The sequence below is a fragment of the Nerophis ophidion genome, linkage group LG12 (genome assembly GCF_033978795.1).
Source record: "Nerophis ophidion isolate RoL-2023_Sa linkage group LG12, RoL_Noph_v1.0, whole genome shotgun sequence".
Lineage (NCBI taxonomy): Eukaryota > Metazoa > Chordata > Actinopteri > Syngnathiformes > Syngnathidae > Nerophis > Nerophis ophidion.
In genome coordinates this window covers 874386-902181 of record NC_084622.1, presented here as the reverse complement: position 1 = coordinate 902181, position 27796 = coordinate 874386, and the positions used below count along the sequence as shown (strand labels likewise).

Below are 27796 nucleotides of genomic sequence, written 5' to 3'. Positions count from 1 at the left end.
TGTAACACTATACTGGTGCCAATTGGAAACATAAAATCACACATAAGGGTTAGGGTTGACCCTAACCCAAACCTATGACAGAACTGGGCAAATATTTTGACTTGGGGGCCACATTGAGAGACAAATGTGCCTTGGGGGCCAATGTGTGTTGAAATGATATATATACATATTTAGCTGTAGAAAGCTGCTGTACAGAATGTGTTTCAGTCCCTTTTTTCCCAGGAACATTAATACCAAGAGTCACAATGTCCGATTGAGTTCTAAAAAACTTATGCAGGATTTCCCACACATTCATTTATTTGTGGACACCCGCCAGGAAAGAATTATGGCCGCCACAAATAAAAATTTAAAAAATTAAAAAATTAAAAAAAATAATATATACGGCTTTTGACTCGCTCGACCGCTCATAAAAGCAGTGGGACTCTGTCTGTGAATGGAGCTTGTAGTTACATATTATATAAATATGTAAGTATTATATAAATATGTACATAAAGTGTTGTAATTATATTCCAACTCCACGTTCTTCTTGGTCATGTGGGAAACACTGTTATGACAGGCCAACTCCAAAAAACCGAATGGAATTTTACAGTTTTTTACTGAATGGGACACCCAAAATGTACATGAAAATTAAGAAAGTGGGATTTACAATATTAACTATGAACGATAATACAGTTAATATAAATATTTATTCTAGGCTATTTATGCAATATTAAAAAAATTATGAAAAACTGCATTCATTATTTGGTATTCGGCCTTCGGCCAAGCGTTTAAATTTTATTCGGCTTCGGCTTCGGCCACAAATTTTCATTTCGGTGCATCCCTAGTTGTCTTGATACCAATATTTTGGCACCGGTACCAAAATGTATTTCGATACTTTTCTAAACAAAGGGGACCACAAAAAATGGCATTATTGACTTTATTTTAACAAAAAATCGTAGCGTACATTAAACATATGTTTCGTATGGCAATCGGACAACAATTTAGTCCAGGGGTCGGGAACCTTTTTGGCAGAGAGAGCCGGGAAGCCAAATATTTTAAAAATGTATTTCCGTAAGAGCCATATGATATTTTTTTCAACACTGAACACAACTCAACGCGTGCATTTTCAAGTAAGACCAACATTTCCAAAGTATAATAGGTCTCTTATTCTTTGGAATAACATTGTTATTCTGAAGCTAACTGTAGAGGGGGCGTGGCCTGCGGGCCTGCAGCGAAGCGGGGTGTTTCCAGGCCCGAATTCGAAATCAGCGGCAGGTGCGTAGATGGCCCAGCTGGGCCTAGTTTTCTAATCACCTGTCGCTCTGTTTATAAGCAGCAGCCAGGAGAGAGCAAGAACGAAAAAGAAAATCAACAATTGCTGGAAAGCAACTCAGAGACTTATTGAAAAATATTGTAACCTTGGAACAGGCTCTCATGTCAGTGCTTGGTGGTCTGAAGAACCCCCAGGAGGGCAAGCCCAACACTAACCAATAATAAATAAATTACTTCTTACCATTAACGCAACTTCTTGACATAAAAATGCATGAGAATGTTTTATATTTTGAACGTTATTTTTGATTACAAGTGGAATTATTCATTATTTATCGTGCTGAGCAATGTCAGCTCAGATTTATCCGAGAGCCGGATGCGGTCATCAAAAGAGCCACATCTGGCTCGCGAGCCATAGGTTCCCTACCCCTGATTTAGTCCTTAAATAAAATAGTGAACATACTTGTCTTTTAGTAGTAAGTAAACAGACAAAGGCTCCTAATTAGTCTGCTGACATATGCAGTAACATATTGTGTCATTTATACACCTATTATTTTGTCAACATTATGAAGGACAAGCTGTAAAAATGTATTATGAATCTACTTGTTCCTTTACTATTAAAATCTGCTTATTTTCCGTTTCAACATGTTCAATCTACACTTCTGTTAAAATGTAATAATCACTTATTCTTCTGTTGTTTGGATACTTTACATTAGATTTGGATGATACCACACATTTAGGTATCAATTCGATACCAAGTAGTTACAGGATCATACATTGGTCATATTCAAAGTCCTCATGTGTCCAGGGGCGTATCTCCTGAGTTTATGACTATAATATAATTTAAAAAGTTTTTGTGACATTAAAAACTATTGATGTAATCATAGTACTATTGACTACACTCTTTTACTTGGTATCATTCCAGGGGATGTCAGGTATAAATCCACCCATGACATCTGTTTACATTCAGGGGTGCTGCTTGCTGTTAGCGGTGAGCTATTGTATCCTCCTACGGTTTGTAGTGAAGCATGTTTAGCTATTCCTCGTCCTGCAGGGATGATACTTGTAAGAAACTCACTTTATTTGTCGCCCTGTAAGGCGAGGATTAGTGATTTAGAAGAAGCTAAAACAATGCCGATTGTGGATGGACATTACCTGCTATAGCGAGCCATGTTTTAAAACATCTCTGAGGGCGTTTCAGTGTTTTAACTTTACCTTTATCTTTAGTTTTTAAGCCAAAATGCGTCCAAAATCACTTTTCTGTTTACACACTGTGTCTGATTGTAAGTACTCTGTGGTTGTGCGCTGCCGAACATGCTCCACTGCTCGTAAACCAGCAATTTCACGACGTGATGACATTGGCTGTCATGTTTATAAATAAAAACATATGGTAGGGGTGTAATGGTACGTGTATTTCATCAATCAATCAATCAATGTTTATTTATATAGCCCTAAATCACCAGTGTCTCAAAGGGCTGCACAAACCACAACAACATCCTCGGTAGAGCCCAGTATTTGTATTGAACCGTTTCAGTACGGGTGTTTCAGTTTAGTACGGGGGTGTACCGAACGATTTTCTAAGCCAAAGTCTTAACAAGCTGCTTTGCTTCTTCTGCCTCTGTCTCAGCACCCAGCATTGTCCCACCCACACAACCATCTGATTGGTTACATATATAGCGGTAACAGCCAATCAGCAGTGCGTATTCAGAGCGCATGTAGTCAATGCTTCAGTGTCGCGCAGATAGTTGTTTAGCAGGTGAGCATAAGGCAGCGTACTCTCCCCAAATGATAACAAACACCTCCCAGTCAACTACTACTAACATCACTGTGAGCCCGTTCTATTTTGGTTTCATCTGACCACATGACATTCTCCCAATCCTCTGCTGTATCATCCATGTATCCATTTTGCTATAAACTCAACTCGTGGTGTTTGGAGGAAGAAGAATACTGAGTTGCATCCCAAGAACACCATACCTACTGTGAAGCATGGGGGTGGAAACATCATGCTTTGGGGCTGTTTTTCTGCTAAGGGGACAGGACGATTGATCCGTCTTAAGGAAAGAATGAATGGGGCCATGTATCGTGAGATTTTGAGCCAAAACCTCCTTCCATCAGTGAGAGCTTTGAATGGTTGACCAAATACTTATTTTCCACCATCATTTATAAATAAATTATTTAAAATTCCTACAATGTGAATTCCTGGATTTTTTTTTCACATTCTGTCTCTCACAGTTGAAGTGTACCTATGATGAAAATGACAGACCTCTGTCATCATTTGAAGTGGGAGAACTTGCACAATCGCTGGCTGACTAAATAACTTTTTGCCCCACTATATATATATATATATATATATATATATATATATATATATATAGAGGCCCCCAGACACATTTTTCCTCTAAATGTGGCCCCCGAGTCAAATTAATTGCCAAGGCCTGGTCTACATCACGCCCTTAAACTGAAGAAATAACCAATAAAAATAAATAGTGTGTATTGTGTAATGACAACACAAGTAACCATTCAAAATTATTTAATCTTTTAATTTGCATTTTTTGTATACCGTATTTTCCAGACCGTAGGGTGCATCGAATTATAAGGCGAAGTGCCGATGAGCGGGGCTATTTAAGTCTATTTTCATACAAAAGGTACACCTTTTGTTATTCTAAGGTGCTTTGAAGGGGTCATATTGTGATTTTTTTTTTTTTTTACCTAAATGTAAAACATTTTCTTGTGGTCTACATAACATGTAATGGTGGTTCTTTGGTCAAAATGTTGCATAGATGATGTTTTACAGACCATCTTCAAGTCTGTTTCTGACAGTCGCTTTTGTGGGCGGGTCTTATTTACGTGGCTCACCTTCGACAGCGTCTTCTCCCCGTCATCTTTGTTGTAGCGGTGTAGCGTGCAAGGACGGGAGTGGAAGAAGTGTCAAAAGATGGAGCTAACTGTTTTAATGACATTCAGACTTTACTTCAATCAATAACGGAGCAGCATCTCCTCATCCGTGGCTCACTAGTGCAATAAAAACGCCAGAAATGTGTCCCGTGAAAAACGGTCCGACCGGACATCTCTAATAAGTAAAGTTCCTTGTGTGAATAATGTAAACTCACTACACCGGTATGTTTTAGCACTTTCATAGCGAGTCTACTGACAGATAGAAGTAAGAACTTTACACTACTATATATTACATATGCAACAGCGGAATATAAATGTCCCATAACAAGGAAACAAAGAAAAAGAAGTCCCCTTTGTAGTCCGTCGGCACGGACTACAAAGGGGGACGCGTGCTAATTTTCAGGACTTATGCAGGTCCCAAATACTGATCAGCAGAACATAAGAAAATTTGGTTTTGCATAATAATGTGAAACAAAACGCCAGTTAATATGTCTGCTAATAGGTGCCATTTTGTGGTCCTTATACACACACCATAATACCGTATGTTGAAGCACAGCACATCCGACTATGGTCACGGTAATGCTCCGACAATCCATCGAGTGGTGCGGCGTCATAGCTCACCAAAGTCATACTAAAACCTTTTGACAGATTTTGGAGCGCTATATGTAATGTTCTGTATTCTCAATGGGACATTTAGATTTTGGTGTTGTTTACTGGCGTCATATTGCAGTCCACACGTATCTCCCACGTGTGACGGCCATCTCCTGGTCACACATATAATTTAAGAACGATACAATTTCAGGGGTGGGCAGCACGGTGTGACAGGGGTTAGTGCATGTGCCTCACAGTACGAAGGTCCTGAGTAGTTCTGAGTTCAATCCCGGGCTGGGGATCTTTCTGTGTGGAGTTTGCATGTTCTCCCCGTGACTGTGTGGGTTCCCTCCGGGTACTCCGGCTTCCTTCCACCTCCAAAGACATGCACCTGGGGATAGGCCCCTCCCACTTACAAAGACATGTACCTGGGGATAGGCCCCTCCCACCTCCAAAGACACGCAGCTGGAGATAGGCCCTTCCCACCTCCAAAGACATGCACTTGGGGATAGGCCCCTCCCACCTCCAAAGACATGCACCTGGGGATAGGCCCCTCCCACCTCCAAAGACAAGCACCTGGGGATAGGCCCCTCCCACCTCCAAAGACATGCACCTGGGGATAGGCCCCTCCCACCTCCAAAGACATGCACCTGGGGATAGGCCCCTCCCACTTACAAAGACATGTACCTGGGGATAGGCCCCTCCCACCTCCAAAGACAAGCACCTGGGGATAGGCCCCTCCCACCTCCAAAGACATGCACCTGGGGATAGGCCCCTCCCACCTCCAAAGACATGCACCTGGGGATAGGCCCCTCCCACCTCCAAAGACAAGCACCTGGGGATAGGCCCCTCCCACCTCCAAAGACATGCACCTGGGGATAGGCCCCTCCCACCTCCAAAGACATGCACCTGGGGATAGGCCCCTCCCACCTCCAAAGACATGCACCTGGGGATAGGCCCTTCCCACCTCCAAAGACATGCACTTGGGGATAGGCCCCTCCCACCTCCAAAGACATGCACCTGGGGATAGGCCCTTCCCACCTCCAAAGACATGCACCTGGGGATAGGCCCCTCCCACCTCCAAAGACATGCACCTGGGGATAGGCCCCTCCCACCTCCAAAGACATGCACCTGGGGATAGGCCCCTCCCACCTCCAAAGACATGCACCTGGGGATAGGCCCCTCCCACCTCCAAAGACATGCACCTGGGGATAGGCCCTTCCCACTTCCAAAGACATGCACCTGGGGATAGGCCCTTCCCACCTCCAAAGACATGCACTTGGGGATAGGCCCCTCCCACCTCCAAAGACATGCACCTGGGGATAGGCCCTTCCCACCTCCAAAGACATGCACCTGGGGATAGGCCCCTCCCACCTCCAAAGACATGCACCTGGGGATAGGCCCCTCCCACCTCCAAAGACATGCACCTGGGGATAGGCCCCTCCCACCTCCAAAGACATGCACCTGGGGATAGGCCCCTCCCACCTCCAAAGACATGCACCTGGGGATAGGCCCTTCCCACCTCCAAAGACATGCACCTGGGGATAGGCCCCTCCCACCTGCGAAGACAAGCACCTGGGGATAGGCCCCTCCCACCTCCAAAGACATGCACCTGGGGATAGGCCCCTCCCACCTCCAAAGACATGTACCTGGCATCCTTGAATTTTAGTCAGAAAGACCGAGCTTATTTGACTCACATCATTTTCCATCTGTCAGGGGCCACAAAAAGTGATGTGCTGGGCCAGATGAGTTTGACACCTGTGCCTTAAGAGTTATTAGGATTGCAAGAAATATATTCAAACAAATACCACGACAACAGAGGCAAGCTATATTTAGATCATGTTTCTACGCCGGCTTCTGTGTTGTCTGGAGGGAGAAGTGTGTCTATCAGCCTACAAATTACTTCCTTCATGGCCTCTTGCTTTTCTAATTCCCTCCTGACTGCACTGAAACTTTAACTGTGGCTTTAATAATGACCCCAAAGCAGATGTGCGTGTTTATTTCCCATCGCCGAGATCCGCAGAGATCACAGCCTATGTTGTGTTTTATGAGCTTGTCACTCTTGTTGCACTTATGGAGGCTAGCAAAGTCATTCATTCAATGCGGGGAAGACACAAAGCAGTTCCATTTTTGAGTATTGGCAAACCACGGCAGAGCAGATAATAGTCTGTGTTTATTTGGCAAGGTGCGTCCCTCCACAGGCAGGTGCAGCTGTCTGCAAATCTCATTTGGCGTTCTTCCTAATCCCCTCGTTTCCATTTGAGTTGGGAAATTGTGTTGGATGCAAATCCTTTTCAAGCCATATTCAGTTGAATATGCTACAAAGACAACATATTTGATGTTCTAACTCATAAACATTTTTTGTGTGTGCAAATAATCATTAACTTTGGAATTTGATGCCAGCAACATGTGACAGAGAAGTTGGGAAAGGTGGCAATAAATACTGATAAAGTTGAGGAATGCTCATCAAACACTTATTTGGAACATCCCACAGGTGTGCAGGCTAATTGGGAACAGGTGGGTGCCATGATTGGGTATAAAAGCAGCTTCCATGAAATGCTAAGTAATTCACAAACAAGGATGGGGCGAGGGTCAACACTTTGTAAGCAAATTGTCGAACAGTTTTAGAACAACATTTCTCAACGAGCTATTGCAAGGAATTTAGGGATTTTACCATCTACGGTCCGTAAAATCATCAAAAAGTTCAGAGAATCTGGAGAAATCACTGCACGTAAGCGATGATATTACGGACCTATGATCCCTCAAGCGGGACTGCATCAAAAACCAACATCAATCTCTAAAGGATATCACCACATGGACTCAGGAACACTTCATAAAACCACTGTCAGTAACTACAGTTGGTCGCTACATCTGTAAGTGCAAGTTAAAACTCTACTATGCAAAGCAAAAGCCATTTATCAACAACACCCAGAAACACCACCGGCTTCGCTTAGCCCGAGCTCATCTAAGATGGACTGATGCAAAGTGGAAAAGTGTTCTGTGGTCTGACGAGTCCACATTTCAAATTATATTTGGAAACTGTGGACGTGGAGTCCTCCAGAACAAAGAGGAAAATAACCATCCGGATTGTCTTAGGCACAAAGTGTAAAAGCCAGCATCTGTGATGGTATGGGGGTGCATTAGTGCCCAAGGCATGGGTAACTTACACATCTGTGAAGGCACCATTAATACTGAAAGGTACATACAGGTTTTGGAGCAACATATGCTGCCATCTAAGCGCCGTCTTTTTCATGGACGCCCCTGCTTATTTCAGCAAAACAATGCCAAGCCATGTGTTACAACAGCGTGGCTTCGTAGTAAAAGAGTGTGGGTACTTTCCTGGTCCACCTGCAGTCCAGACCTGTCTCCCATGGAAAATGTGTGGCGCATTATGAAGCATAAAATACGACAGCGGAGACCCCGGACTGTTGAAGGACTGAAGCTCTACATAAAACAAGAATGGGAAAGAATTCCACTTTCAAAGCTTCAACAATTAGTTTCCTCAGTTCCCAAACGTTTATTGAGTGTTGTTAAAAGAAAAGGTGATGTAACACAGTGGTGAACATGCCCTTTCCCAACTACTTTGGCACGTGTTGCAGCCATGAAATTCTAAGTTAATTATTATTTGGAAAAAAAATAAAGTTTATGAGTTCGAACATCAAATATGTTGTCTTTGTAGCATATTCAACTGAATATGGGTTTAAAAGGATTTGCAAATCATTGTATTCTGTTTATATTTACATCTAACACAATTTCCCAACTCATATGGAAACGGGGTTTGTACTTGTCACCTCTTGCTTCCTCAAAATAATTAAAATAAGAACTGCATCGTGTGTCTATTTCCATTTGTTTTTATTGTAAAATAAAGGTTTCTATTTTGACTGACCAGTGAATTTTTTGTGGACCCTACAGGACATTTGTGAGAAGGAGGAAACGGCTGCATCATCACTTCATCTCCCACACAACCTTCAGTCAGTAAGTTTGTGTCTTTTCTCACTTGGGCTTGGTGAAAAAACCCCAATAGTCTCTGAAACTGACTTCTAGAGGTGGTAATCTTAGGACCCCTCATGATTAGAGTCTGATTCAGTTGCTACAATCTCCTGACGATTGAGGGAACCCCTCATGAAACACTTCTGTAGAGATGAAGTAGTCACATGATTTTTCCCACACATACATATATATTAAATATTATATATATATATATATATGTACAGTATGTATATGTGTGTGTGTGTAAGTAAAATTTAGGGCAGCATGGTGGGACAGGGGTTAGTGCATGTTCCTTACAATACCAATTTTATGAGTTCGATCCTGGGTTCGGGATCTTTCTGTGTGGGCTTTGCATGTTCTCCCCGTGACTGCGTGGGTTCCCTCCGGGTACTTTGGCTTCCTCCCACCTCCAAAGACATGCACCTGGGGATAGGCCCCTCCCACCTCCAAAGACATGCACCTGGGGATAGGCCCCTCCCACCTCCAAAGACTTGCACCTGGGGATAGGCCCCTCCCACCTCCAAAGACATGCACCTGGGGATAGGCCCCTCCCACCTCCAAAGACATGCACCTGGGGATAGGCCCCACCCACCTCCAAAGACATGCACCTGGGGATAGGCCCCTCCCACCTCCAAAGACATGCACCTGGGGATAGGCACCTCCCACTTCCAAAGACATGCACCTGGGGATTGGCCCCTCCCACTTCCAAAGACATGCACCTGATGATAGGCCCCTCCCACCTCCAAAGACATGCACCTGGGGATAGGCCCCTCCCACCTCCAAAGACATGCACCTGGGGATTGGCCCCTCCCACCTCCAAAGACATGCACCTGGGGATAGGCCCCTCCCACCTCCAAAGACATGCACCTGGGGATAGGTTGATTGGCAACACTAAATGGTCCCTAGTCTGTGAATGTTGTCTTCTATCTGTGTTGGCCCTGTGATGAGGTGGTGACTTGTCCAGGGTGTACTCCGCCTTCCGTCCAAATGCAGTTGAGATAGGCTCCAGCAGCCCCCGCGACCTCCTGAAAGGGACAAGCGGTAGAAAATGGATGGATGGATGGATGAATATATAATTTATGTATTTTTGTCTATTAATTCAGATTTGTCCACTTTGCAAATGTGATGCATCGAAGAATTGATTCTTTTTCCCACCTCTGCTGACTTTCTAATTATTTGATGTTGCTCTGCTGGCGTCCAGCGCTGAGTTGTTGTGTACAATGTTTGTGCACACTCACATCCCGCTTTGCCTTTTGTACAACACCATCATTCAATTCTATCTCTGCAGCTCCTGTATTTGTCATGTAAGAGTTCAACTTGGGAAGATGTCGTGTGTTAATATGTGACATTCCATATTCGATCCATTTGTTACACCACATCAGGGGACAATACAGTGTAAAGTAAACATGCATACGCTTGTATTTAACTTGGATTTACTTGAATTGTGCTGCTTGAGTGTCGACTACATCCAATCATCTTGGCGCTCACTGGTGTTGCCGACTAATTAGACAATAATAGCTGTGTTGAGTCATTTCCACTGGACAGTGTATCTGTACTGCTGTCAACTATATCCAGATTTCATCTTTAAAGTGTTGTCCCTTGAATAGTCTTACTGTCATAGAGATGGTTGCTGGAATTAGGGCTGGGGGATTTTATGATTGTGATTGATGAAGGTGATTCATTTCAGGTCCATCACCGTGTTTAGCTGTAAGAATAGAGTAATAATAATAATAATATATTTTATTTGTAAAAAAAAAAAAGCACTTTACATTGAGCAAACAACCTCAAAGTGCTACAATGTATTAATAATAATAATAATAATAATAATAAAAAGATAATAAAAATGAATAAAAATAAAAACTAGATCAGCCTATTAGCTAGAACTAGTATGTTTACCGTATTTCCTTGAATTGCCGTTAAAGTACCAATGATTGTCACACACACACGAGGCATGGCAAAATTATCCTCTGCATTTGACCCATCACCCTTGATCTCCCCCTGGGAGGTGAGGGGAGCAGTGGGCAGCAGCGGTGCCACGCCCGGGAATCATTTTTGGTGATTTAACCCCCAATTCCAACCCTTAATGCTGATTGCCAAGCAGGGAGGTAACTCCACTTGGGGGAGGGGACCCTGCCCCAAGTGGAGGAGTTCAAGTACCTAGGAGTCTTGTTCACGAGTGAGGCAAGAGTGGATCGTGAGATCGACAGGCGGATCGGTGCAGCGACTTCAATAATGCGGACGTTGTACCGATCCGTTGTGGTGAAGAAGGAGCTGAGCCGGAAGGCAAAGCTCTCAATTTACCGGTCGATCTACGTTCCCATCCTCACCTATGGTCATGAGCTTTGGGTCATGACCGAAAGGATAAGATCACGGGTACAAGCGGCCCAAATGAGTTTCCAGGTCTCTCCCTTAGAGATAGGGTGAGAAGCTCTGCCATCCGGGAGGAACTCAAAGTAAAGCCGCTGCTCCTCCACATGGAGAGGAGCCAGATGAGGTGGTTCTGGCATCTGGTCAGGATGCCACCCAAACGCCTCCCTAGGGAGGTGTTTAGGGCACGTCCAACCGGTAGGAGGCCACGGGGAAGACCCAGGACACGTTGGGAAGACTATGTCTCCCGGCTGGCCTGGGAACGCCTCGGGATCCCCCGGGAAGAGTTAGACGAAGTGGCTGGGGAGAGGGAAGTCAGGGCTTCTCTGCTTAGGCTGCTGCCCCCGCGACCCGACCTCGGATAAGCGGAAGAAGATGGATGGATGGAGGTAATAGGTCCCATTTTTATAGTCTTGGGTATGACTCGGCCAGGGTTTGAACTCACAACCTACCCGTCTCAGGGCGGACACTCTAACCACTAGGCCACCGAGTAGGTAAAGGTATAGTATGCGCCCGCCTTGAATTAAATGATTCCCGGGCGCGGCACCGCTGCTCCCTTCACTTCCCAGGGGTTGAATAAGGGGATGGGTCAAATGCAGAGGACAAATTTCACCACACCTAGTGTGTGTGTGTGTGTGTGTGTGTGTGTGTGTGTGAGACAATCATTGCTACTTTAACTTTAACATCTTAAAAACCTACTGCATAGCACCATAATTATATACATTCATGCTGTGTTTGTTACAAATCTAACACACACACACACTTCTGTACATACACGATATTTTGCAGGCCGTCATTGTTTTAATATTTGCTCGAGTCTTTTTCGTTTCATTCAATGGACATTGTTATTATGAACCACCAAGGACGCCTGTTCTTCAGCAACTGGGTTTGCAATAAAGGCCACTTCTTCACGGATGAAGGGTATATAAAATGTTAATGTATGCAAATATATCCTAAGAGGCTCGGCGGGTGTTTTGTATGGACACACACACACACACACACACACACACACACTCGGCGTGCAACCATTTGTTGACGATGTTGGCGAAAATCGATACTAGAATTTGTGGTCAACGTCATTTCACGTGTTTCTGGAGAGGAAGAAACATGCGCAGGTCAGACTGTTGACCAGGAAAAAAAGGCCGTAACAAAACGGCAAGCATCACAAATATGGGAACCTTCCGCTCCAAACACATCATAGACATAAGTAACAATTTGTAAAGAAGACCTTGGTTTTCCAGGCTGTCCTTCTATGATGTAGCAGCATTTGATGCAAAGCCATGCCCGACGTTTTCAGGATGTGATTTCCAACTCTCCTCGGTGAGATAGTTAGCTTTTATTGGTGTGTTGCTCAAGGTTTTTTCCTGGTTCCTAACTTAACCCTCCGCCCGCTGGAATTTAGTTTGGGCCTTGCTTCCCCCTCGCTCTCTCCTCAGAATCAGAAGAGTTTTTATTGCCATTGTTTGAGAACGGGTTCACAAACTCGGAATTAGACTCGGTGCAACATAAAACATAAATAACACAGAATAGAATAACGTGAGCTGTAACTCAATCAATCATCAATCAATGTTTATTTATATAGCCCCAAATCACAAATGTCTCAAAGGACTGCACAAATCATTACGACTACAACATCCTCGGAAGAACCCACAAAAGGGCAAAGAAAACTCACACCCAGTGGGCAGGGAGAATTCACATCCAGTGGGACGCCAGTGACAATGCTGACTATGAGAAACCTTGGAGAGGACCTCAGATGTGGGCAACCCCCCCCCTAAGGGACCGAAAGCAATGGATGTCGAGCGGGTCTAACATGATACTGTGAAAGTTCAATCCATAGTGGCTCCAGCACAGCCGCGAGAGTTCAGTTCAAAGCGGATCCAAGACAGCAGCGAGAGTCCCGTCCACAGGAAACCATCTCAAGCGGAGGCGGATCAGCAGCGTAGAGATGTCCCCAACCGATACACAGGCGAGCGGTCCATCCTGGGTCCCGACGAGCGGTCTATCCTGGGTCTCGACTCTGGACAGCCAGTACTTCATCCATGGTCATCGGACTGGACCCCCTCCACAAGGGACGGGGGGGACATAGGAGAAAGGAAAAAAGCGGCAGATCAACTGGTCTAAAAAGGGAGTCTATATAAAGGCTAGAGTATACAGATGAGTTTTAAGGTGAGACTTAAATGCTTCTACTGAGCTAGCATCTCGAACTGTTACCGGGAGGGCATTCCAGAGTACTGGAGCCCGAACGGAAAACGCTCTGAGCTATCAGATGGCCGACGGGAAACAACTGTTCAGGTGGATGGAGGTTTTGGGTCTGGATGGACTGTAGTCTCCTGATTGAGGACCGTAGTCTCACTCTTTACCAATGATAGGTAAAGATTAGGGGTGTGGAAAAAAATCGATTTGAGTACGATTCGCGATTCTCACAATGTGCGATTCAGAAACGATTTTCATTTTTTAAAAATCGATTTTTTTTCATTTTACTACATAGCACAAAGCAAAAACAACCTCTGCATACAGTGTTATTTCATGATAAATTTCAAGTCTTGTGGCTCCCATTATTGTCTTTATTTTGTGAAACGGGTCAAAATGGCTCTTTGAGTGGTAAAGGTTGCCGACCCCTGTTATAAAACAAATATTTGGGAACATCCGGCGGGCCAGATTGAAAAGCATAATGGGCCGCATTTGGCCCCCGGGCCTTACTTTGCCCAGGTCTGCTCTAACCAATAGGCCACAGAGTTATTAATATGATAAAAATTGTGAAGATAATTTACAGAGTAGGTTTTGGCATTTTACTCGAATGACCATTTGACACTCACACTTGTCTTTTGAAGTTTAAACTCTTCCTTAAAGGGGAACATTATCACAATTTCAAAAGGGTTAAAAACAGTAAAAATCAGTTCCCAGTGGCTTGTTGTATTTTTTTAAGTATTTTTCAAAATTTTACCGGTCTCGGAATATCCCTAAATAAAGCTTTAAAGTGCCTTATTTTCGGCTCTCTGCGAAGACACCGGCCATTTCCCTGTGTAGTCATACAGTGCTGCCAATGTAAACAAACAATGGGAATACCACAGCAAGATATAGCGACATTAGCTCGGATTCAAACTCGGATTTCAGCGACTCAAGCGATTCAACAGATTACGCATGTATTGAAACAGATGGTTGGAGTATGAAAGTATTGAAGAAGAAACTGAAGCTATTGACGCTATTCATAGCCATAGCATGGCCGAATAGCTGCGTTAGCATCGCCGGTAAAATGTGCGGACCAAACGATCAGGACTTTCGCATCTTGTGACACTGGAGCAACTTAAATCCGTCGATTGGTAAGTGTTTGTTTCGCATTAAATGTGGGTGGAAGGAAACGTAATATAGTTGCAAATGCATCTGCAGGTTATCTATACATCTCTGTGCCATGTCTGCTTTAGCACCGCCGGTAAATAGCATGTTAGCATCGATTAGCGTAGCATGTTAGCATCAATTAGCTGGCAGTCAACATCAGCAAAACTCACCTTTGTGATTTTGTTGACTTAATGGTTGCAAATGCATCTGCAGGTTATCCATACATCTCTGTGCCATGTCTGCTTTAGCATCGCCGGTCAAATGTGGAGACACTCTGGCACATTCAATGGGGGTCTGGCGGCAGACACTTTGGTACATTCAATGGGGGTCTGGCGGCAGACACTTTGGCATCTTGGGGCCAGTGGTGCAACTTGAATCCCTCCCTGTTAGTGTTGTTACAACCTCCGACAACACACCCACCAGGCATGATGTCTCCAAGGTTCCAAAAAATAGTCAAAAAAACGGAAAATAACAGAGCTGAGACCCGGTGTTTGTAATGTGTTGAAAATGAAAATGGCGGCTGTGTTACCTCGGCGACGTCACATTCTGACGTCATCGCCTCCAGCGCGATAAACAGAAAGGCGTTTAATTCGCCAAAATTCACCCATTTAGAGTTCGGAAATCGGTTAAAGAAATACATGGTCTTTTTTCTTCAACATCAAGGTATATATTGACGCTTACATAGGTCAACTGATAATGTTCCCCTTTAAATAGATCCAACTTATGAAGGAAGTATACTAAGTAGTCCAGGAAAAAAACACAACTTTTCTGCTGATTAAAGATCCATCTATTCAGGCGTCCACATCAAACATCCTGTGCAGGCAATCATTTTCCACCACCTTAGGTTGAATCCCTCATTAGTTGCTATGTAAACTCTGCTGAACCCTTACGGTGTTTTTGGGACCTTGGTATAAACCTGATTAGCAAGCTCTGTGGCTATATTCCCATTTAACAAGTGGCAGCTTGGGCATGTGTGGAGATGTGTGAGTAACATAGAGCACTGACCACTCAAATGGAAGACTTTAGTCTAGACACATTGAAGCAAAATCCCGTTCCACTGAATGGAAATGTTCTACTATATAGCTTTTGTTCAGTAGAACCTCACCAAACCAGGAGTAACCTAACACCATTTAGATGTAGACTGATTGACCCATTTCAGTGGACAATAGGCTGTCTGATCTTACTCTACAGGGTTAGGAGGGGGTTCTGACAGAAGGCTGATTTCTCTACATCAAAGCTCTTCTCCTACCCACTGATATACAAATGATGCACACGGACATGAACCGTGATAATGTAATCGGAATTATGAATGCACAAAGTGACAACCAAACACTACATGCTAAACAGCGTGTGCAATCTATAAAATGGAATTACCATAAATTGATTAACGTGGGGGCTTCACGGTGGCAGAGGGGTTAGTGCGTCTGCCTCACAATACGAAGGTCCTGAGTAGTCTGGGATTTAATCCCGGGCTCAGGATCTTTCTGTGTGGAGTTTACATGTCCTCCACGTGACTATGTGGGTTCCCTCTGGGTACTCCGGCTTCCTCCCACTTCCAAAGACATGCACCTGGGGATCGGCCCCTCCCACCTCCAAATACATGCACCTGGGGATAGGCCCCTCCCACCTCCAAAGACATGCACCTGGGGATAGGCCCTTCCCACCTTCAAAGACATGCACCTGGGGATCGGCCCCTCCCACCTCCAAAGACATGCACCTGGGGATCGGCCCCTCCCACCTCCAAAGACATGCACCTGGGGATAGGCCCCTCCCACCTCCAAAGACATGCACCTGGGGATAGGCCCCTCCCACCTCATAAAACATGCACCTGGGGATAGGCCCCTCCCACCTCATAAAACATGCACCTGGGGATAGGCCCCTCCCACCTCCAAAGACATGCACCTGGGGATAGGCCCTTCCCACCTCCAAAGACATGCACCTGGGGATCGGCCCCTCCCACCTCCAAAGACATGCACCTGGGGATAGGCCCCTCCCACCTCCAAAGACATGCACCTGGGGACAGGCCCCTCCCACCTCATAAAACATGCACCTGGGGACAGGCACCTCCCTCCTCATAAAAAATGCGCCTGGGGATAGGCCCCTCTCACTTCATAAAACATACACCTGGGGACAGGCCCCTCCCACCTCCAAAGACATGCACCTGGGGATAGGCCCCTCCCACCTCCAAAGACATGCACCTGGGGACAGGCCCCTCTCACCTCATAAAACATACACCTGGGGACAGGCCCCTCCCACCTCCAAAGACATGCACCTGGGGATAGACCCCTCCCACCTCCAAAGACATGCACCTGGGGATAGGCCCCTCCCACCTCCAAAGACATGCACCTGGGGATAGGCCCCTCCCACCTCCAAAGACATGCACCTGGGGATAGGCCCCTCCCACCTCCAAAGACATGCACCTGGGGATAGGCCCCTCCCACCTCCAAAGACATGCACCTGGGGATAGGCCCCTCCCACCTCAAAACATGCACCTGGGGATAGGCCCCTCCCACCTCCAAAGACATGCACCTGGGGATAGGCCCCTCCCACCTCCAAAGACATGCACCTGGAGATAGGCCCCTCCCACCTCCAAAGACATGCACCTGGGGATAGGCCCCTCCCACCTCCAAAGACATGCACCTGGGGATAGGCCCCTCCCACCTCCAAAGACATGCACCTGGAGATAGGCCCCTCCCACCTCCAAAGACATGCACCTGGGGATAGGCCCCTCCCACCTCCAAAGACATGCACCTGGGGATAGGCCCCTCCCACCTCCAAAGACATGCACCTGGGGATAGGTTGATTGGCAACACTAAATGGTCCCTAGTGTGTGAATGTTGTCTGTCTGTCTGTGTTGGCCCTGTGATGAGGTGGCGACTTGTCCATGGTGTACCCCGCCTTCCGCCCGATTGTAGCTGAGATAGGCACCAGCGCCCCCCGCGATCCCAAAAGGAATAAGTGGTAGAAAATGGGTGGATGGATGATTAACGTGGACCCCAATTTAAACAAGTTGAAAGACTTATTTGTGTGTTCTTCCGAGGATGTTGTAGTCGTAATGATTTGTGCAGTCCTTTGAGACATTTGTGATTTGGGGCTATATAAATAAACATTGATTGATTGATTGATTGATTATTGGGGTGTTACCATTTAGTGGTCAATTGTACAGAATATGTACTGTACTGTGCAATCTACTAATAAAAGGTTCAATCAATCAATGTACTATTAGTGGGCATTTTGCATGCGATTTTAATTGTAAAGTGGTGCAGAAACCTTATTTAAATGAGAATTTTGCATGTACCATACAGGGTTTTTTTTTAGCAGGGAGAGACTCATGTGCTGCCCATCCATGCTACTTACCTGTAGCATTTTGCTATGTTGTCAAACATGCAGGAGACGTGTACCACTTTTTATGAGCAGTTACGAACTAATCCAAAAAAGAAAACACAAACAATTACAGGCTGTTGGGGAAAAATGTAGCAAGCGACACAACTTCTTTAGGGAGGTTAATTTCATAGTTTAAACCGAGTGACTAAATTAGTCAATCGTTTTGCCCTCGAAACTCAGCAGTTTCTAGACCTCTCAATGTTGTTTATGAGCCCTATTGTGAATGTTTATTTTGATTCGTAGCTGTCATTTGTGTACTTTTTTGTACATGTTGAACATAAGTTGCTGATGTAAACAATAATGGGATGGAAATTGCATGACGTTTTATATATTTGTTTATATACAACTTTACTAAAACTTACTACAAGTTAGGTCATACACTATATGACAGTCTATTTTAATTTATTTCTATATCTTATGCTTGTGTTTGTATTTATGTATGTATATATATGTGTGTATGTACTGTATATATGTATGTATATATATATATATATATATATATATGTGTATATATATATGTATATATGCATGCTTATGTGTATATGTATATAAATATGTTTATATGTGTGTATATATGTTTGTATATATATATATGTATGTGTGTATGCATGTATGTATATGTGTATATATGTATTTATATGTGTATATATGTATGTATATATGTATATATACATGTATATATGTATACATATATGCATTTATGTATATATATATGTATATATGTATGCTTATGTGTATATGTATATAAATATGTTTATATGTGTGTATATATGTTTGTATATATATATGTATGTGTGTATGCATGTATGTATATATGTATATATATGTGTATAGGGACGGCGTGGCGCAGTGGGAGAGTGGCCTTGCGCAACCCGAGGGGCCCTGGTTCAAATCCCACCAAGTACCAACCTCGTCACGTCCGTTGTGTCCTGAGCAAGACACTTCACCCTTGCTCCTGATGGGTGCTAGTTGGCGCCTTGCATGGCAGCTCCCTCCATCGGTGTGTGAATGTGTGTGTGAATGGGTAAATGTGGAAGTAGTGTCAAAGCGCTTTGAGTACCTTGAAGGTAGAAAAGCGCTATACAAGTACAACCCATTTATCATTTATCATTTATATATGTATGTATATATATATATGTGCATATATATGTATATATGTATGCTTATGTGTATATGTATATAAATATGTTTATATGTGTGTATATATGTTTGTTTGTATATATATATATATATACTGTATATATATGTATGTGTGTATGCATGTATGTATATATGTATATATATGTGTATATATGTATGTATATGTGTATATATGTATGTATATGTGTATATATGTATGTATATATGTATATATACATGTATATATGTATACATAAATGCATTTATGTATATATATGTATATATGTATGCTTATGTGTATATGTATATAAATATGTTTATATGTGTGTATATATGTTTGTATTTATATATATATATATGTATGTGTGTATGCATGTATGTATATCAATCAATCAATCAATCAATGTTTACTTATATAGCCCTAAATCACTAGTGTCTCAAAGGGCTGCACAGACCACCACGACATCCTCGGTGGGCCCACATAAGGGCAAGGAAAACTCACACCCAGTGGGACATTGGTGACAATAATGACCCAGTGGGACGTCGGTGACAATGATGACTATGAGAACCTTAGAGAGGAGGAAAGCAATGGATGTCGAGCGGGTCTAACATGATACTGTGAAAGTTCAATCCACAATGGATCCAACACAGTCGCGAGAGTCCAGTCCAAAGAGGATCCAACACACAGCAGCGAGAGTCCCGTTCACAGCGGAGCCAGCAGGAAACCATCCCAAGCGGAGGCGGACCAGCAGCGCAGAGATGTCCCCAGCCGATACATATATATATATGTGTATATATGTATGTATATATATGTGCATATATATATGTATGCTTATGTGTATATGTATATAAATATGTTTATATGTGTGTGTATATATGTTTGTATATATATATATATGTATGTGTGTATGCATGTATGTATATATGTATATATATGTGTATATATGTATGTATATCAATCAATCAATCAATGTTTACTTATATAGCCCTAAATCACTAGTGTCTCAAAGGGCTGCACAAACCACCACGACATCCTCGGTAGGCCCACATAAGGGCAAGGAAAACTCACACCCAGTGGGACATCGGTGACAATAATGATCCAGTGGGACGTCTGTGACAATAATGATTATGAGAACCTTAGAGAGGAGGAAAGCAATGGATGTCGAGCGGGTCTAACATGATACTGTGAAAGTTCAATCCACAATGGATCCAACACAGTCGCGAGAGTCCAGTCCAAAGCGGGTCCAACTCAGCAGCGAGAGTCCCGTTCACAGCGGAGCCAGCAGGAAACCATCCCAAGCGGAGGCGGATCAGCAGCGCAGAGATGTCGAGGCGGATCAGCAGCGCAGAGATGTCCCCAGCCGATACACAGGCAAGCAGTACATGGCCACCGGATCGGACCGGACCCCCTCCACAGGGGAGAGTGGGACATAGAAGAAAAAGAAAAGAAACAGCAGATCAACTGGTCTAAAAAGGGAGTCTATTTAAAGGCTACAGTATACAAATGAGTTTTAAGGTGAGACTTAAATGCTTCTACTGAGGTGGCATCTCGAACTGTTACCGGGAGGGCATTCCAGAGAACTGGAGCCCGAACGGAAAACGCTCTATAGCCCGCAGACTTTTTTTGGGCTTTGGGAATCACTAACAAGCCGGAATCCTTTGAACGCAGATTTCTTGCCGGGACATATGGTACAATACAATCGGCAAGATAGGATGGAGCTAGACCGTGTAGTATTTTATACGTAAGTAGTAAAACCTTAAAGTCACATCTTAAGTGCACAGGAAGCCAGTGCAGGTGAGCCAGTATAGGTATATATGTATGTATATATGTATATAAAGGTATATACAGTATAGGTATATATGTATGTATATATGTATATAAAGGTATATACAGTATAGGTATATATGTATGTATATATGTATATAAAGGTATATACAGTATAGGTATATATGTATGTATATATGTATATAAAGGTATATACAGTATAGGTATATATGTATGTATATATGTATATAAAGGTATATACAGTACAGGCGTAATGTGATCAAACTTTCTTGTTCTTGTCAAAAGTCTAGCAGCCGCATTTTGTACCAACTGTAATCTTTTAATGCTAGACATGGGGAGACCCGAAAATAATACGTTACAGTAGTCGAGGCGAGACGTAACAAACGCATGGATAATGATCTCAGCGTCCTTAGTGGACAGAATGGAGCGAATTTTAGCGATATTACGGAGATGAAAGAAGGCCGTTTTAGTAACGCTTTTAATGTGTGCCTCAAAGGAGAGAGTTGGGTCGAAGATAATACCCAGATTCTTTACCGTGTCGCCTTGTTTAATTGTTTGGTTGTCAAATGTTAGAGTTGTATTATTAAATAGAGTTCGGTGTCTAGCAGGACCGATAATCAGCATTTCCGTTTTTTTGGCATTGAGTTGCAAAAAGTTAGCGGACATCCATTGTTTAATTTCATTAAGACACGCCTCCAGCTGACTACAATCCGGCGTGTTGGTCAGCTTTAGGGGCATGTAGAGTTGGGTGTCATCAGCATAACAGTGAAAGCTAACACCGTATTTGCGTATGATGTCACCTAGCGGCAGCATGTAGATGCTGAAGAGTGCAGGGCCAAGGACCGAACCCTGGGGAACTCCACACGTTACCTTAACGTAGTCCGAGGTCACATTGTTATGGGAGACACACTGCATCCTATCAGTAAGATAAGAGTTAAACCAAGACAGGGCTAAGTCTGACATACCAATTCGTGTTTTGATACGTTCTAATAAAATATTATGATCGACGGTATCGAAAGCAGCGCTAAGATCGAGGAGCAGCAACATAGATGACGCATCAGAATCCATCGTTAGCAATAGATCATTAGTCATTTTTGCGAGGGCTGTCTCCGTCGAGTGATTTGCCCTGAAACCGGATTGAAAGGTTTCACATAGATTGTTAGACGCTAAGTGTTCATTTAACTGCTCCGCAACAATTTTTTCGAGGATTTTTGAAATAAAGGGAAGGTGAGACACCGGTCGGTAGTTTACCATGAGGTCAGGATCGAGGTTAGGTCTTTTAAGAAGAGGATGAATAACCGCTTTTTTGAATGCTAGGGGAACAGTGCCCGAGGAAAGTGATAAGTTTATAATATTTAGCACTGATGGACCTAATAATACAAAGAGCTCCTTGATCAGTTTCCCAGGAAGAGGGTCAAGTAAACATGTTGTTTGTTTTATTCCATTTACACGTTGTAACAATTCCTCTAATGTTATTTCCTCAAAACGAGAGAAACTATTTTGGAGGGCAGTATCCGCCGTATATACAATCGTGTCAGTGTTAATAGAACCCCGTTGTAGCTGGGACGCATTGTCTTTAATCTCCTTTCTAATGACTTCAATTTTCTTACTAAAGAATTGCATAAAGTCATCAGCTGAGTGGGTGGAGCTACTGGAAGGAGTCCCTTGTTGGGTAAGCGATGCTACCGTACTAAACAAAAATTTAGGATCGTTTTTATTACGGTGGATGAGATTTGAGTAATAATTAGCTTTAGCTAAGGTAAGCATGCGTTTATAAGTTATTAAACCATCACTAAATGCTTGATGGTGCACCTCAAGTTTAGTCGTGCGCCATTTGCGTTCCAGCTTTCTGCATAATAATTTCTGAGCTCTAGTTTCTTCTGTAAACCACGGGGTGCGCTTTTTTGGAGCCTTTTTTAACTTTAGCGGTGCTATGTTATCAATGGTTTCGCGCAGGGCGTCGTTAAAGTTGTTAGTGAGGTTATCAATAGAGCCCACATACTTTGGGAATGGTGCCATTACCGAGGGCAGTAGGTCAGCAAGAGTTGTCGTTGTGGCCGTATTAATGTTGCGGCTGCTATAGCAGTTATTATTATTATTAGTTTGACGAACATGCGTCTGAACCTCGAATTTTATAAGGTAATGATCGGACAATACTTTAGTATACGGGAGTATCGTAACTTTGGAAGCGGTGATACCCCTGACAAGCACTAGGTCTATCGTATTACCGTTGCGATGCGTGGGTTCATTTATTATTTGTGTGAGACCACAGCTATCAATTATAGTCTGGAGCGCTACGCACGGTGGGTCCGATGGGGTATTCATACGGATATTAAAGTCCCCCATTATGATTATATTATCGGCGTGTGTCACTAGATCAGCAACGAACTCTGAGAATTCATTGATAAAGTCCGAACAGGGCCCTGGGGGGCGGTAGATAACAGCCAGGTGTAGAGGCAGCGGTGTGACAGACCTCATAGTAAGCACCTCAAACGATTTATATTTATTATTTATGTTAGGACTAAGGTTAAAGTTTTCGTTGTATATTAGTGCGACCCCCCCACCCCTTTTAAGCGGACGGGCAATATGCGCATGTGTAAAGTTAGGAGGACATGCCTCATTTAGCGCAAAAAAGTCGTTTGGTTTAAGCCAGGTTTCGCTGAGACCGATGACGTTAAGATTGTTGTCTCTGATAATATCATTAACTAACAACGTTTTGGGAGACAATGATCTTATGTTTAAAAAACCTATATTATAGGTAGTGGGCTGTTTTAGGGAATTTTTGATCAAATTATCCGTAGTAGCAATATTAATAATGTTGTGTTTATTATGCCCAGTGCATTCAGTATAATTACGACCATATCTAGGAATTGATACGACGGGAATGTTCCGATTGTTTGTTTGTTGCTTTGATAAACTGCACGCATCATGGTTAGCCACCTCAGTAACGGGGATTTTCCGATTGTTTGTTTGTTGCTTTGATAAACTGCACGCATCATAGTTAGCCACCTCAGTAAAACACATGTCCAACTCTGAAACACTCAAAGCAGAAAAAACTTGTTCTAATTTAACTGACTCCTTACCCAGACCAGTAGTCTCGCATTTTCCATCTAAATCCGTCTTCGGGATGGAGGAAAGTGGTGTTCTGTGGGGATTAGCCTTCTGCTTTGTTTTTAGCCCCGCTCGACATCCGCGTTTCCGATCACACCGCTGGCGTCTGCTCCGTAGACGGCCCCCGCTGCTACTAGACTTATATATGTATACATATATGCATTTATGTATATATGTATGTATGTGTATATATATATATATATATATATATATATATATATGTATACATATGTATATGTGTATGTATGTATGCATTTTATGCATACATGCTTTGTTCCCTTCCAACTTGGCTTGGTGCCCTAAAATATGAGCCCTCCTTTACAGTAACACTTGCCTCGACCTTTAAAAGTTCAAATGTGATGCCTGCAGTGGCACTTTGACTTACGAGTGCCCCAACTTACGAGTGTTTTGAGGTACGAGCTGTCTCTCGTAAAATCTCGTAATTATTTTCCAAAACGACTCATAATTAGTGTCCCACCCCGCCTCGGGTGAAGGTAATGTAACCTTTGCAAACCGGACTTTAAATCAAGGATGGCAAGGCACGCAGTGGTAACAGTTTACAAACATTTATTTAAAATTCCAAAAGTGTCAAGAGGTGAACAACAACAGGAAGACAAAACACCCACAATCTCAGTAGTTGGTTTGATGCATGAAAACCGAAACTCTTGGTCAGGACAGACAACCTCCTCTGGCAGTGACAGGCAGCAGACTGGCAGAAAAATGGCATTTTCCCCACTTAAAAAGCCCACTAGCTGGGACCAATTTGACAGGGGGAATTAAGTAATCAGTTATTTTGTAATTTACACCAGAAGTAACTATCACATGTCTAAAAAGTATTCACATTGTACTTTTGTATTTGTAAAGCAGTCATTTTTGTACCCAGTGTATTCAGGCTTAGACAACGCAACTTTCAAATGTCCCTCTTCAACACCCAGTTACTGAAAATAATGGTTTGGCCCAAATTAGGCCTAATTAGTCCAAGCAGGTGTGCTCACCTACATAAAGCCCTCAGCCCAGGGATGCCCATTACGTCGATCGCGAGCTACCAGTCGACCGCGGGGGGTGTGTCAGTCGATCTCCAGCCAGGCTTTTAAAAAAATAGACCTAAAAATGAGTGATCATCAATCTTCACCAAGACGTCACTTAAATGACATTCACGGTACCGGAGGGTCTTGTGAGATGACGCTGGCTGCTGCAAGATCATTATTATGAAAATATGACCGAGAGGAAGGCGAGAAACACTTTTTATTTCAACAGACTCTCGCGCCGTACCTTCCGTCAAAACTCTAAAGGCCGACTGCACATTTCCTATCTTCACAATAAAAGCCCTGCTTCATGCTGCCTGCGCTAACTAAATACAGAGTCTCGGAAAACTGGCGTGCACAAGCGATCCCTCAGAAAGCTGGCGTGCACATCACTTGTGCACGCCAGCTTTCCGAGACTCTTATTTTGTTAGCGCAGGCAGCATGAAGCAGGGCTTTTATTGTGAAGATAGGAAATGTGCAGTCGGCCTTTAGAGTTTTGACGAAAGTCTGTTGAAATAAAAAGTGTTTCTCGCCTTCCTCTCTGTCATTTTTTCATAATAATGAACTGGCAGCAGCCAGCGTCATCTCACAAGACCCTCGGGTGCCGTGAATGTCAATCAAGCAAGCTACGGAATTTGCCGCCAATGTTTTTCTTGTAAAGTGTATGGAAGCTGGATGAATTAGATGCCAAAAACTTATTGGGGTGTTACCATTTAGTGGTCAATTGTAGGGAATATGTACTGTACTGTGCAGTCTACTAATACAAGTTTTAATCAATCAATCAAATCAATGAATGCCTACTGAGGCTATGGTGCTGTTAAGTTGTTGTGGCTCAATGTGCCATTTTTTTAAATTTTATTTTAATGTACTATTATTTAATATATAATATTGTTTTAGTTGCTTAAGAGATATTCCTGGATCAGAATTTGCTCATTGCTATTTTTATGTTTTTGTGCATTATTTGTTGCCGTAATCATTAAACAATCAAGTTACTCATCAGTTACTCAGTAATTGAGTAGTTTTTTCACAACATACTTTTTACTTTTACTCAAGTAAATATTTGGGTGACTACTCCTTACTTTTACTTGAGTAATACATCTCTAAAGTAACAGTACTCTTACTTGAGTACAATTTCTGGCTACTCTACCCACCTCTGGCCTTTGCCAAGGACCACCTGGGGTAACAGTAGTAAAGTGGTTAGTGTCCCAAGACCCCATAGAGGAGCCTCCACTGCCGGATGCACTTTAACCTAATGCCCAGGACTGGTGGGTAAGAGGTACAATTACACCAAAACTATGTTTTTTTGTTTTCCAATTGACAATAATTAATCTGTTTTTGTGGGAAAAGTGTAGTGATATTCCAGGATTACAGTCTGTTCAATAATAGCAGTTGTAATTGGAGTCAACGGGGCTGATAGATAGATAGTTAGTACACACTTTGTAGATTGTTTACACCAGGGGTGCCCATTACATCGATCGCGAGCTACCAGTCGACCGCGGGGGGTGTGTCAGTCGATCTCCAACCAGGCTTTTAAAAAAAATAGAGCTAAAAATGAGTGATCATCAATCTTCACCAAGATGTCACTTAAATGACATTCACGGTACCGGAGGGTCTTGTGAGATGACGCTGGCTGCTGCAAGATCATTATTATGAAAATATGACCGAGAGGAAGGCCAGAAACACTTTTTATTTCAACAGACTCTCGCGCCGTACCTTCCGTCAAAACTCTAAAGGCCGACTGCACATTTTCTATCTTCACAATAAAAGCCCTGCTTCATGCTGCCTGCGCTCACTAAATACAGAGTCTCGGAAAACTGGCGTGCACAAGCGATCCCTCAGAAAGCTGGCGTGCACATCACTTGTGCACGCCAGCTTTCCGAGACTCTTATTTTGTTAGCGTAGGCAGCATGAAGCAGGGCTTTTATTGTGAAGACAGGAAATGTGCAGTCGGCCTTTAGAGTTTTGACGGAAGGGACGGCGCGAAAGTCTGTTGAAATAAAAAGTGTTTCTCGCCTTCCTCTCTGTCATTTTTTCATAATAATGAACTGGCAGCAGCCAGCGTCATCTCACAAGACCCTCGGGTGCCGTGAATGTCAATCAAGCAAGCTACGGAATTTGCCGCCAATGTTTTTCTTGTAAAGTGTATGGAAGCTGGATGAATTAGATGCCAAAAACCAACCACTTTCATGTGGTATTGTACAGAAAGGACAACTTTTTTTCTCCTCCATTTGAAAATGTGGGCGTTATCATCCTTACTGTCTGATTCCAATCAATGCAAGTCATCAGAATCAGGTAATACACCAACTTATATTCTTGTCTTTGTGAAAGAAAGACATCTATATGTGTTACACATGCTTGTATTATCATTAAACACATTTAACTTGTTTACAAACATGTCTCTTTCATAAATAAATACATATAAATGATGTATATAGATAAGGTAGATCCCCTCGAGTTGGTCAATTGAAAAGTAGCTCGCCTGCAGAAAAAGTGTGGGCACCCCTGCCTCAGCCCCTTCCTGACTCTTTTAGCCACACCTTCAGAGCCATGGTGAGTGACAGGTTGCAACTTGTTTGTGGAGCATGCTGTTTGTAGTGTGTCAATGTTGAGCTTCTTAACAAATGTGCACGGTTTGAGAGGAAGCCAAAGGTCAAACAGTGACAGTGTGGGGTCAAACTGTCACAATTAGCATAGCAATGGTCAGCATCAACCCCGTGAGAACTGCCCTGCTAGCAGCAATAGCTTATAGGTAAACATCAACATAACTGTGTTTTCCAACCATTGGAATGGAGAACATGAGCGTGAAGGAGAGTTCTGAGGAGAAGTGGATGATTGATAGAATTCAATAAAGATTTCATCAAAAACAAGACGGACCATGTCTGCAGACGACTTGGCCGGGCAGTTTGAATGTGGCACTGCCATTCTGCACCATACTGAAGTATAC

The 27796-nt window shown here is 43.2% G+C and overlaps 1 protein-coding gene across 3 annotated transcripts in view; it reads left to right on the top strand.

The window, feature by feature from the left end:
• LOC133562864 (tumor protein p53-inducible protein 11-like) overlaps positions 1–27796 on the top strand; it is a 181467-nt gene that overhangs the window by 24824 nt on the left and 128847 nt on the right. Inside the window, exon 2 of one of the 3 annotated variants that reach the window (XM_061916670.1) lies at positions 8647–8705. The exons of 1 other annotated variant lie outside the window; for it this stretch is intronic. In XM_061916670.1, coding sequence (XP_061772654.1) covers positions 8647–8705 — 59 coding nt within the window. Of the gene's footprint in view, positions 1–8646; positions 8710–27796 lie in introns of all 3 variants that reach the window. One more of the 3 variants, XM_061916671.1, reaches the window with a different exon arrangement.